General features: G+C 45.5%; 1 protein-coding gene across 7 annotated transcripts in view; it reads right to left on the bottom strand.

Moving 5' to 3' along the window:
* RUSC2 (RUN and SH3 domain containing 2) overlaps positions 1 to 11,734 on the bottom strand; it is a 63,625-nt gene that overhangs the window by 7,739 nt on the left and 44,152 nt on the right. For 6 of the 7 annotated variants that reach the window (XM_018052123.1, XM_018052129.1, XM_018052126.1 and 3 more), the window contains exon 2: positions 3,529 to 5,625. In XM_018052123.1, the coding sequence (XP_017907612.1) occupies positions 3,529 to 5,557 (2,029 nt within the window). In that variant the 5' untranslated portion in view covers positions 5,558 to 5,625. Of the gene's footprint in view, positions 1 to 3,528; positions 5,626 to 7,038; positions 7,109 to 11,734 lie in introns of all 7 variants that reach the window. The other variant, XM_018052127.1, reaches the window with a different exon arrangement.

The raw sequence follows: 11,734 nt of genomic DNA, 5'->3' as shown, positions 1-11,734 counted from the left end.
CCCCAGTGCCTCGGGCAAGTCATGCTCTCAACACCCTGTTGTATTTCCTTTTTAGCCATTTCTCACTGTCAGAAATTATCTTATTTGTTTATTGTCCATTACTCCCTATTAGGGTTCTGGAAAAGCAGGGATTTTTAAATTGTTCCCTGCTGTATCTCCAGTGCCTAGAATAGACCTTGGTATAAGGTAGGTACTGAATAGAAGACATGAATGAATCCTCACTGTCACCCTTGGTTCAGTATGGTCTCGCTGCATCCAAATCTTACACGGACCAGCTCACTTCCTAGAACACCAGTTCTATTTCCTGTGGCTCTGCTGCCCATAGAACAAAGTCTAATCTCAGGCAAGTTGGTGGCCACACCTGTGGCAAATGCGCTACCCTCCCCATTGACACGGCTCATCCCACCACCCCTTTCCCGTTGCTTTTCTGGCTGGGAATGCCTTCATCCTCTCCACTTATTTAAATATCAAATTTCAAGCCTGAGCTGACCCTGGCTGTCAGATTAGGCCCTCCCAACCTCAGCTTTACTGTACATGCTATATAGAGTACGTTTGAATTAGACTATCTATTCCTACTTTTTAAAAATCCTCCCTGCTGAGTTCTCAGGGTAGGTGTGAGGCAGAGGAGGAAGACTGGGGAAGGGGGAGGGGTGACTACAGTGGGGAGTGGGTGTCAATTCTACCCTCTGGGAGTACAGGGGACAAGGTTTCTCTTGTTCTTTGAGACAGCCCTTAGAAACACTGGAGATAGAGATCGAATTCACTCAAGTCCATGTTGCAGGCAACAGAGCCCCAGTCCCTCAGTGCCCTCTTAAAATGGAGCGCCCAGAACCCCAGGTGGGCCCTAAGGTTCACAGGAGCAGAGGGGACTATCAACTCCTCCCTTCTGGAGTCTACAAATGAATCCAGCCATTTTAACTTTTTAGAATACCTTCCTAACTGCTGACTCATTCTGAGTTTGCAATCAATTATTAATAAATATCCCAAATCAAGAAGAGCACTTACATATCAAAGTTCATATTGGTCCTTGAAAGAACAAAACGTTTTTTTCCAGACTAGACAAAATCCTTTCAAAATCTAGATTCTGCTGCTCAGAATCTCAAAGAGATCTCACTTCTTTTGTCATTCATGAATTCATCATTTTTTGATTAAAAACAAAAAAGTTGTACAGAACAAAAAGAAAAGCCCTATGATAGGTCACTGGAGATTTATGGAACAAAAGTCTTATATTATTATGAAAAGTCTTATCTGATAGCAAAAACACTTTTAAAGCCTCTCCTCCCATATCTGATCAGGACTGACCTTGTCCTCAGAGTGCCAGCCAAGTACTGTCTGGGCCCAGATATACCCAGCAGGCACTGCAGTCTGAGAAGAGGGTGGGTTCAGAAGACTCTGGCTAATCCCTGCCATTTCTGAGCCCCCTCTGCCCTAGAGACCTTCTTGCATTTCTGGGGCAGTTCCTCCATGTGTGTTTAGGAGCCTGAAGTCATCTGATATACTGCCATCTCCCAAACAGCAGGTATAACACCATTTATGGGTTTTAACCCCTTTGAGTGGAGAAGGCAATGGCACCCCACTCCAGTACTCTTGCCTGGAAAATCCCATGGATGGAGGAGCCTGGTGGGCTGCCGTCCATGGGGTCTCAAAGAGTCGGACACGACTGAGCGACTTCGCTTTCACGTTTCACTTTCATGCATTGGAGAAGGAAATGGCAACCCACTCCAGTGTTCTTGCCTGGAGAATCCCAGGGACGGGGGAGCCTGGTGGGCTGCTGTCTCTGGGGTCGCACAGAGTCGGACACGACTGAAGCGACTTAGCAGCAGCAGCAGCAGCAGCAACCCCTTTGAGAAGCCAAAGGACCAACCTAAGGCTGAAAGTGAAAGTGTCAGTCACTCAGTCGTCGGACTCTTTGTGACCCCATGGACTGTAGCCTGCCAGGCTCTTCTGTCCATGGAATTCTCCAGGCAAGAATACTGGAGTGGGTTGCCATTTCCTTCTCCAGGGTGTCATCCCGACCCAGGGATGGAACCCAGGTCCCCTGTATTGCAGGCGGATTCTTTACTGCCTGAACCACCAGGGAAGCCCTAAGGCCACAGGCAGCAAATTCCCCATAATCGATCTCTCCTCTGCTTTATCGCCCCTTTCCTTCCAAACCCTCTGAGCTCTGCCTTCTGCCCTCATCACTCCCAAATGCTGCTTTGGGGATTTTCAGCCTTCATCCTAGTGATTTGTTTTCAGAACTCATTTGTTGAATCTCTTTTTGAAACTTTCTCCTTTGGTTCCTATGACTTCACTCTCTCTTGGTTTCTCCTCTATTTTCTTGGCTGATTTTTCTCAGTTTCCATTGAGGACTGCTCTGCTCACCCTTCAATCATTGTATCCCCAGGGCTCTGTCCCTTGTTCCCTTTATAACTCTACACATTCTCCCTGGATGTTCTCACCCAGTCATAGCTTCAACTACTATTTTTATTCCAATGACTCTCTGATCATGGTGGTCTCCTGACCTCCAGGGAGACATCCTTTCTAATCTACCTTCCATTCAAACAACCTGTGATCTTTCTAAAATGCAAATCAAAACAAGCCCGTTACAAACCAAAAAATGCCATTTCCCTAATTAAAATCCTTTAATGGTTCCATCCATGTTCTACAATGGCTATAGTAAATTATTTGCAGTTTCTGGAAAGCATCAAGATACTCTGTGCCTTTGTGGTTTTGTACAGACTATTGTGCGAGCCTACAATGTTCTTTTTACGAGTCTCCACAAAGCCTACTCCTCTAACATTTTTCTAGACTGTGCTTAAATGTACACTGTGTTAGCTCTCCTTCTCTGACATTCTGCTCTGTTTAGGTGCTCCTCTCAAAGGCCAGTGCCGTACAACTGCCACCTCTACAGTTTAATTGTGCTTCGTATTCTGTTTCCATCCTTCATCAGAATTCCTCGAGGACAGATATTGTCCCTCTTGTCTATCGCCAGCACCCACTCAACACAGAGCCTTTATAAAATAATCACTTAAGCGAAATGAAATAAACAGGGAAGAGCTGGCCTGGGAGGCTCAAAGGTTAAGTGTCAGGTCTCAGGTTCTTTGAAGAGTGGCTACAATCACTGACCACAGAATGAACTTACTGACACCCAGTGTGGTTTGTCTATTTGACATTTCTCTTAAACACAGCAAATTCCTTGATGTCCAAAATGGAGCTCAGGCCTTATTGCTTTCCCAGTAAATCAGTGTTTGCAGTCTCTACCCATGTATCATCATCTTTCCAGTCACCTGGGCTTAGAATCACAATCTTCTGAGTACCTGCTATCCCAATCATCGATCTCTCAGTTGCTGATTTCATCTCCTTGGTGTGTGCTTGATTCCCTATCCTCCATCCCCTATTATAACTGGAGGACATGCTCTGGACTGGAAAGATGATGGGTCTGGGCTGAGAAACCTCTAGTGGTAGAGGTGGGGTGGTTGGCAGGACCTATTACTGATAGGAGGCCATGCATACAACCTGCTACTCTCCAGCCACTAGGCTTCTTACCGTCAGCTTTAGCTCTTGCGTCCCTCTGGGTATGGCTGTTGGCTGGGCTCCCTGGGAGAGCAGGCCCTGGATCCATCAGCTGGGCCAGGGGCCCCTGCCCAGCAGCTCTGAGGCCAGCGGGTGGCATCTCACTGGACTGGGGGCCCTGACAGACCTGGGTAGACCAGGACTCTGGGCCAACCAGGTCCATGCCTGGCCCCAAGGGCATGGGTGGGAGGCTATGGCTACAGTGAGTGCCCTCATCTGGGGGGCCCACCCTGTCTTGCTGGGCTTCTTGGATGAGTGAGAACCCCTGAGAAGAGTCCCCAGTGCTTGCTCGCAGTGGAGGGGAGCCAGAGCCTGCAGCTTTCTTCCGGCCCTTGGCAAGTTCGGCAAAGGAGGTGACCCGCCGAGGTAGGGAACCAGGCCCAGTAATGGCAGTGGGGCCCTCACTGAGGCGCACTGGGCAACTCAACATGCGTTCCAGAGAGCCCAAGCGGACAGGAGGGCTGCGCTCTAGGCTGCGGTCGTAGCTTCGAGAGCGCTGACGTCCAGTGCTGAGGTTGGGGGGTGAAGTGTTGGTGTACACTTGCCCCTCAATCACAGTGCGGCCCATGGGAGCCTCTGCTTCCGCTTCAGAGCCCACTGCTTCTTGTTCCTCTGGCTGGACTTCCGGCTTCTGGAACAGGTAATACTCAGAGGGCTGGCTGGGGCCAGGGTCTGAGCCAGGGCCAGGGGCAGGACTGATCTTGGTGTGTTCCTCTGAGCAGCTGGTGACAGAAGAGCCAGCTGGGCTTGGGGAGGACTGGGAGGACAGGTCACAGGTGACAAGTTTATAGTAATTCTGTGTGGCCACAACAAGACGGGCCTGGCTCTGGAAGCAGGCTGTGAGGTCAGCCACAGCTGGGCAGGGCTCACAGTGTGGGCGGTAGGAGTTGCAGTTGGCATCAAGCTCAGGAGATGAGGCATGAGGACAACCATAGCCACCTTCCCTTCCTCCGCTGTCAGGGTGGTGGGACTCACAAGACATCTTCGACTCAGCTGGGGAGGGCTGCAGGTCCAGGTAGAAGGCGCCAGGGTCCGAGTGGCTGTAGAAGGAAGAGTCGCTGCAGGACTGCAGGGCAGAGTTGAGGTTGGCACGGGAGTTGCCGTGCATTTTGTTGTAGAGGGTGCTGAAGGTGACCAGCACGCCGTCTGAGCTGTTGCAGGAGGAGTCGCTCACATAGCCCATGGACTGGTCAGCCGCCTCGGACTGACTGGAGGTGCTACTGCAGCGGCAGTGCTGGGTGCCTGAGCCTGAGCATCTGGGGTTCCTTGGGGATTCATCGGAACTGAGCTTCCATTCCTGGTCGAAGGAGAAGCCAGAGGTGTCACTGGCTCCACCCCCACTGCCACTCCCACCGGGCCCCCCACACTCATCCAGCTCCATGGTCTCAGCTTCCGGCTCTGGCCGGCAGCAGCGGCCAGTGCTGCCGTGCGGGGCATCCAAGACGGTCACTGGCTCCTGTTCTTGCCCTTCCACCACTCCGGCTCGACTACGCGCTGCCCCCCATGGCCTGCCCACTCTGGGGCCAGGCGGTGGCAGCTGGAAAGAGGAGAGATGGAAGGTGGGCTGGCCAGCCCCGTGCAGGTGGAAGGACTGCTGGGTGGCACTGTCACTGATGCTATCCTCATATAGGTCACCAAGTCCTGGCTCGGCCACGCCTGCCTGCAGCAAGAAGGGGTTGTGTCGTTTAGGGGCCCCGGGGCCTCTTCCATCCCGACCCCTGCTCTTGGCACTATCAGCAGACCGTGTAGAGCCCCCCGGAGCAGACTGCAGGCTGCTGTACAGCAGAGAGTCGGCTTGTCCGAGGTCCTGATCAGGCTGGGTGATGCCCAGCTCCGGTGGGCAGAAGGGGTTGGGTCTTGTGCTCCCGCTACCTCCACCTCCCCCTCCACAGCACTGCCTGTCTGGGACTTGGCAGTGCACCAGGGGGATGTGGTGGACGATGAGGGTCTCTCCAGTCAGCTTTGGGGGACTATCCATTCTGGAAAGTTCGAACAAGGGCATCAACAGCACCAGACACTGCCCCTGGAGCCCAGTGGGGCAGAACACATTTCATCAGGAGAGCTTGGTACCTGGAAAGAGAGGGAAAGAAAGGGAACCTAATGTCACCTCCCCGAAGTCAGGGACATGCCCCTACCCATGTCATTTGCAGATGGCGAAGAGCCCAAGAGGAAGAAAGATTCAGTCAACATGGAGCTGGATGACTCAGCCCAATGGGGTACACGGCCTCACCATACAGGGCCAGCTCTCGAGTGCCCCCTTCTCTGTAAGTTCGCCATGCATCCACTCCAACAAAAGGCCAGGCCCCTGTTAATGCCATCTCTGAGGGTCTGGGGAATCTCAGGGACAGCCCTTTCTCCTCTTTCTTAGCAGTAAACAACGACCAGTCCTGAGTCCAAAAAAACTATGAATGATGACATAACCAAGAAAAAACCACCTAAGATGCCTGAGAGGGTGCTAGACAAAGGAGCCACGGAATTGTCTTACACACAGCTACAACACACACACTTCCAGATGAGGGGACATCACCAATAATACGTCAGGTATGCACAGCAATAAGCTATAATTTTGCAAGAAAGGTAATTTTTAATGTACTATATCACTTGGTCCCTGTGTCATCTTGGACCCCTTTCCCCTCCTGAGCCCCAGAATACCTGTCCCACTCTGACTGGCTGTGGGCAAGGATCCTCACTCTTCCTACTACTGTATTAGAGCTTCCTGAATAGCGACTGAGTTAGGCAGCAGACTTCTAGTATGGCTGATGCCATCCTCTTCCTTCCCAGTGTGAGGTCTGTTTTTATAGTTTTGTATTACTCCAGCACCACATCAGGTAAGGCCTGGCAAACACAAGGCATAATATATTCTTAATATTTAGCTAGCTCAGGGAACAGATCTTCTGAAGTGCCCCAGTTCTGTCTAGTTTTAGCTAGAACTTTCCCTATGAGGGTCCCCTAAAAAGTCTTCTCTTCCTGGTTTCACCTCGGATAGGCTAAGGTCAAGTTCTCTACACGGAGCCCATTCTGAGCTTCTCTGGTCTCTTGGCTGGACCATGGCAGAATGGCCCCCCTCAAGTTCTAGTCTCTGGTGCTGTCAAGGTCAGGTCCTCAAAGCCTTCATTTGCTCAGACTTCTCATACATAGTTTCTTCTAATTCATTCATTTCTCTCTTTCCCTTATCATCCCTGTCATTTTCCTCTACCTACAATGAGTCCAAATCCCTCATTGCCTAAGTTCTTCATCATTTAGCTGAACCTTTATGCCACCAATTTTTTTTAAAAGTGTAACTCATTTAGATCACAGGATCAGAGCTCTTCACACGGAGTACAGTAAAGAGCCAGACAAGTCACACATGTTTAAGGACACAGACAGGCAACACATAAAAGAAAAAAATTCAAACGGCTAATAAATATATGTATGAGGGACACTATTAAAATATGTTATTTGTGTTAAGTTAAATTACATTAAAATTAAAAAGCAAGTATTTACCATCTTTCTTCTTCCTTTCCTTTCTGAGAGGAAGGCTCCTCTGTTGGACTTCCAAGCCTTTGTGTGTTGACTAGGGTAAGGAGTAGACAGGCAGAAGGGCAGAAACCAGAGAGGCTAAATGAGCCACAAGACAAAGAGTTACAGAAGAAAATATGGGAGTAAATTCATTATCTTCGGTTAAGGTTATTATTGGATGCCTTCTTAGATAAGATACCAAAAGAACAAGTGATAAAAGAGAACCTAGATAAGGTAGATTTAATAAAAATAAAAAACCTTTGAGTCTCCAAAGGACATGATCAAAAAAGTGAAAAGACAAGTCACAGAATGAGAGAAAATATTTGCAAATTGTGTATCTGACAAGAGACTTAGAACCACAATATATAAACAATATACAACTCAACAATAAAAACTATGCAACCCAATTAAAAATTGGGCAAATAACTTGAATAGATATTTCTCCAAAGAATACATACAAATGATTAATAAGCACACGAAAAGAGGTTCAACATCATTAGTCATTAGAGAAATAAAAATCACAACAAGATACTACTTCACTTTCACTAAAAGACAATAACAAATGCTGGCGAGGATGTGGAGAAATTGCAACCCACAAACATTGCTTAAGACATTGTAAAATGGGACAGTCACTTTGGAAAAACAGCCTGGTAGTTCGTCAAAATGTTAAGCATAGAGTTATCATATGACCTAGAAGTTCTACTCCTGGGTATATACCCAAGAGAAATGAAAACATATGTTCACGCAAAAGCCTGTATACAAATATTCACAGTAGCACCAATCACAGTAGCCAAAGAAGTGGGAACAATCCAGATGTTCATCAAGTGATGAACAGATATACCACGGTATAGATACTGGAATATTATTTAGCAATAAAAGGAATGAAGTACTGATATATGATACAGTATGTCTGAACTGCAAAAAGGTAAGTGAAAAGAGCCAGTCATAAAAGGATTCTTTGCATGATGTTACATGATTCCTTTCACATGAAATGTCCAGAATAGGCAAATCCACAGAAACAAAACGTAGATTAGTGGTTGCCAGGGGCTGAGAGAGTGGAAAATGGGGAGTGACGGCTAGTGAGTGTGGGGGTTCCTTCCGGGAGTGAGGAAAATGTTCTGAAATCAGTCAGTGGTGATGGTTACCTGAGTCTGTGAATAAAACCAAAACTCCAAAGTTTTATGGAAAGTGAATTATATCTCAATTTTATAAAAGGGTGAGTTTTATGGTATGTGAATTATATTTTAATAAAGCTGTTATTAAAAAAAATTTAAATAGGAAAAAAGATTAAGGTTTACGGGAAGATTGAAGGAGAGGGAAGGAAGGGATTAGCAGTGGAGAGGAATGCGTATTTGCACAGATGAGAACACGAGAGGAAGAGCTGCCTTGAACTATTGGGATTTTTGTAGAGAGGGATAAAGAGGATTTTTAGGAAATTTTGCTATGAGGTACATGAGATAATTTCCCCTTCACTCTTTCCCATCTCTCTCTTCCTTTGCCAGGAAATCTTAGGGCTCAAATATTGGGTTGGCCAAAAAGTTTGCTAGGGTTTTTCATATGACATTATGGGAAAACCTGAATGAACTTTTTTGCCAACCCAATATATTAATATAAGCCACAAAGATAACAAAAAGTTAGGAACACCCTAAAATTCCAATAATAATCAATTTGAAAAGTAGAGAACATAGTATCATTAAAACAATGTTGTGTTAATTTCCCTATTAGTGACTTGAGAAAATATTCACAAAAGATTAAGTAAAAATAGCAGATTACAAACAATATGTACAGATGACACCATTATTGTGAATAAGTATATGCCTGTATCTGTCTTCAGGCTGCTATAACAAAATACATCAGACCAGATGGCTTATAAACAGCAAAATGTATTTCTCATGGCTCTGAAAGCTGGGAAGTCCAAGATTAAGATCAAGGTGCCAGCACGGCTGCATTCTGGTGAAAGCCCACTTCTTGGTTCATACGGGGCACCTTCTACACAGATTGTAAAGGACAAGGGATCTTTCTGTTTTATAAAAGCACTAATCTCATTTAGGAGGGCTCTACTCTCAAGACCTAATGTGGAGTTGGTGGAGGAGAGACACAGACATTCAAACCAGAGCAATACGTACGGAAGAAAACTTGAGAGCATACACAGTACCAAAAGCCAAGGATGCTCAGATCCCTTAGACAAAATGGTGCCGTATTTGCATATAACCTACAACTGTCCTCCAGTTTACCTTAAATCATCTTCAGATTACTTATAATACCTAATGTGAATGCTACTTATACAGTTGCCAGAACATGGCAAATTCAAGTACGGCTTTTTGGAACTTTCTGGAATGCTTTTTTCTTGAATATTTTTGATTCCCAGTTGGTTGAATGTATGCATGCACAACCTGTGGACTTGACAACAAAATGTTAACAATGCTTATTGCTGTTGGGTGCTTCTGGATTATTTTAAATTTTATTCTTTTTGTTTCATCTGTATTTTCTAAAAATAAGTGTGTGTTATGTACACAATTTGAACAGTTTTTAAAGCGCTTTTTTCCTTTAAGCACTACAGATACTGTTGGTCAGGGCTAGGGGAGGGGACATCCCCCTAACTAGAGTACTAGGCTGTCCCAGGGTCCAGGCCATAATTTGAGGCCTAGACTAAATGGAGCACAGAGAACTTTCTTGTACACACAGCAGTAATGTTAGGAGTACCTATGGGCTATGGCCATCACTTGCTCTTCAATGAATACCACTCCCATCCCCTTTTAATTTTTTTGGCTGCACTATGGCTGGCGGGATCTTAGCTCCCTGACCAGGGATGGAACCTGCACCCTCAGCAGTGAAAGTGCAAAGTCCTAACCATTGGACCACCAGGGAATTCCATTCCCCACCCCCACCATTCCTCTTTCAAAGCACCATTTTCAAATATATACACAGAAGAATGTGTCTGACCCATAAACCACTGACTGGGTGTCATATACGCATTCAAATAAAGAAACATAGCAACTCACAGAGCCTGGAAAGCTGACTCTCTCTGAATCATGGATAAAGCACAAATGGGTATGGAGGGCAATGGAGAACCTCAGGCAGGAGGGCACTGACAGTTTATTATGTTATGTTTACGTATCTGTCCCCAGACTAGAGCACAGTTCCTTGAGGTCAGTAACTGGGATATAGTCAACCCCTGGTTCCTAGAACCCATGCACAGTGCTTGGAACACAGTAGGCATGGTAGGTTAGTTACTGACTCCTGTTCTACCCATTTAAAAAATTGACTTGCTTGTCTTTTTATTATTGAGTTGTAGCAGTTTTTAAATTTATTCTAGATATGAATCCTTTGTCAAATACACATCTTGAGAATATTTTCTTAAGTGGCTTCTTCTCAAATGTGGCTTGCCTATTTGTTTTCTTAATGGTATTTTTAATTAATTGGTTTTTAATTTTATGAAGTTCCATTTATTTGTTTTTTTTCTCTATAGTTAAAGCTTTCTGTGTTCTAAGAAATCTTTGCCTATCCCAAGAAATTTTCCTGTTTTTTTTTTAAATAAATGTTGTATAGTTTTCACTTTTATATTAAGGTTGTGCTGCATTCTATTTTAAGTGTAAAGCTCTTTCACTGGCTGACTCCATTTTATTTTACATTTTTGTATCTCAGAGAAAGTCTTACTCTTTCCTGATCTCCACATGACCAGGGGAGATCTTGGCAATAGTTTCTCCACAGATAACTCTAGTTCAGCCAACTAAGGTAAATTCTACAGGCATCTCACAAGTCTCAGTACTCATGCTTTGGCCCCATACTTTCACAGTTTTTACAAAGCAGTTTTTATGTATATCAAAAGCTTCCCTGGTGATTCACACGGTAAAGTGTCTGCCTGCAATGTGGGAGACCTGGGTTTGATCCTTGGGTTGGGAAGATCCCTTGGAGAAGGAAATGGCAACCCACTCCAGTACTCTTGCCTGGAAAATTCCCTGGACTGAGGAGCCTGGTAGGCTCATGTCCATGGGGTTTCAAAGAGTAGGACATGACTGAGCAACTTCATTTTTTATGTATATCATCTCATTGATCCTGACAACACACTAAAGCAGGTTGATTACTTCATTTTTTTAAAAAATAAGGAAATCAACACCTAGAAAAAAGAAATGACTTGCCCAAGAACTCTCAGGAGATAAATGACAGAATTAAGACAGGAGTCAGCAATCCTAACTTTTGACCTTTTTTCTCCATCAGTTAGGAATGTAATGAGAGTATATGGTACATATGACTTGATTTCAATTTCTACAGAACACATTTACTAAGAGCATTTCTCTTAGACTTCTCCCCTGAGAGTGTCATGCTCTGTAAGAAGACCAGTTTAATACTGTGGCCCATGAGCTCTAAGAAAGGTGAAGAGAAAACAGTGAGATGGGAGAGTGCATCCCAGCCTCTTTCTGTAACCTGGTGAAATGGAGAGACATGAGAGATGGAGGTGGGGGGAATAGAGAACCCAGAAGAAAGTGGAAGAAGCACTCAGCTCAGGTGGACAGAGAAGTGGTGGGCTCACTCAACAACGTTACAAGGTCTAGAATCCCTAAAATTAGGGAAAGCTTTCCACAAGAGCCCTCTTCTTGGTTCTCATCACAAACAGGTCTCTCTTGGCCAGTCATCATAATGCTATTTATTAGTGATCGTTTACTGAGCATTTACACTCAAG

The sequence above is a fragment of the Capra hircus genome, chromosome 8 (genome assembly GCF_001704415.2).
Source record: "Capra hircus breed San Clemente chromosome 8, ASM170441v1, whole genome shotgun sequence".
In the NCBI taxonomy this organism is placed as follows: Eukaryota; Metazoa; Chordata; class Mammalia; order Artiodactyla; family Bovidae; genus Capra; species Capra hircus.
The sequence above is the reverse complement of the archived record's forward strand: the minus strand, read 5'-3'. Positions and strand labels throughout refer to the sequence as shown.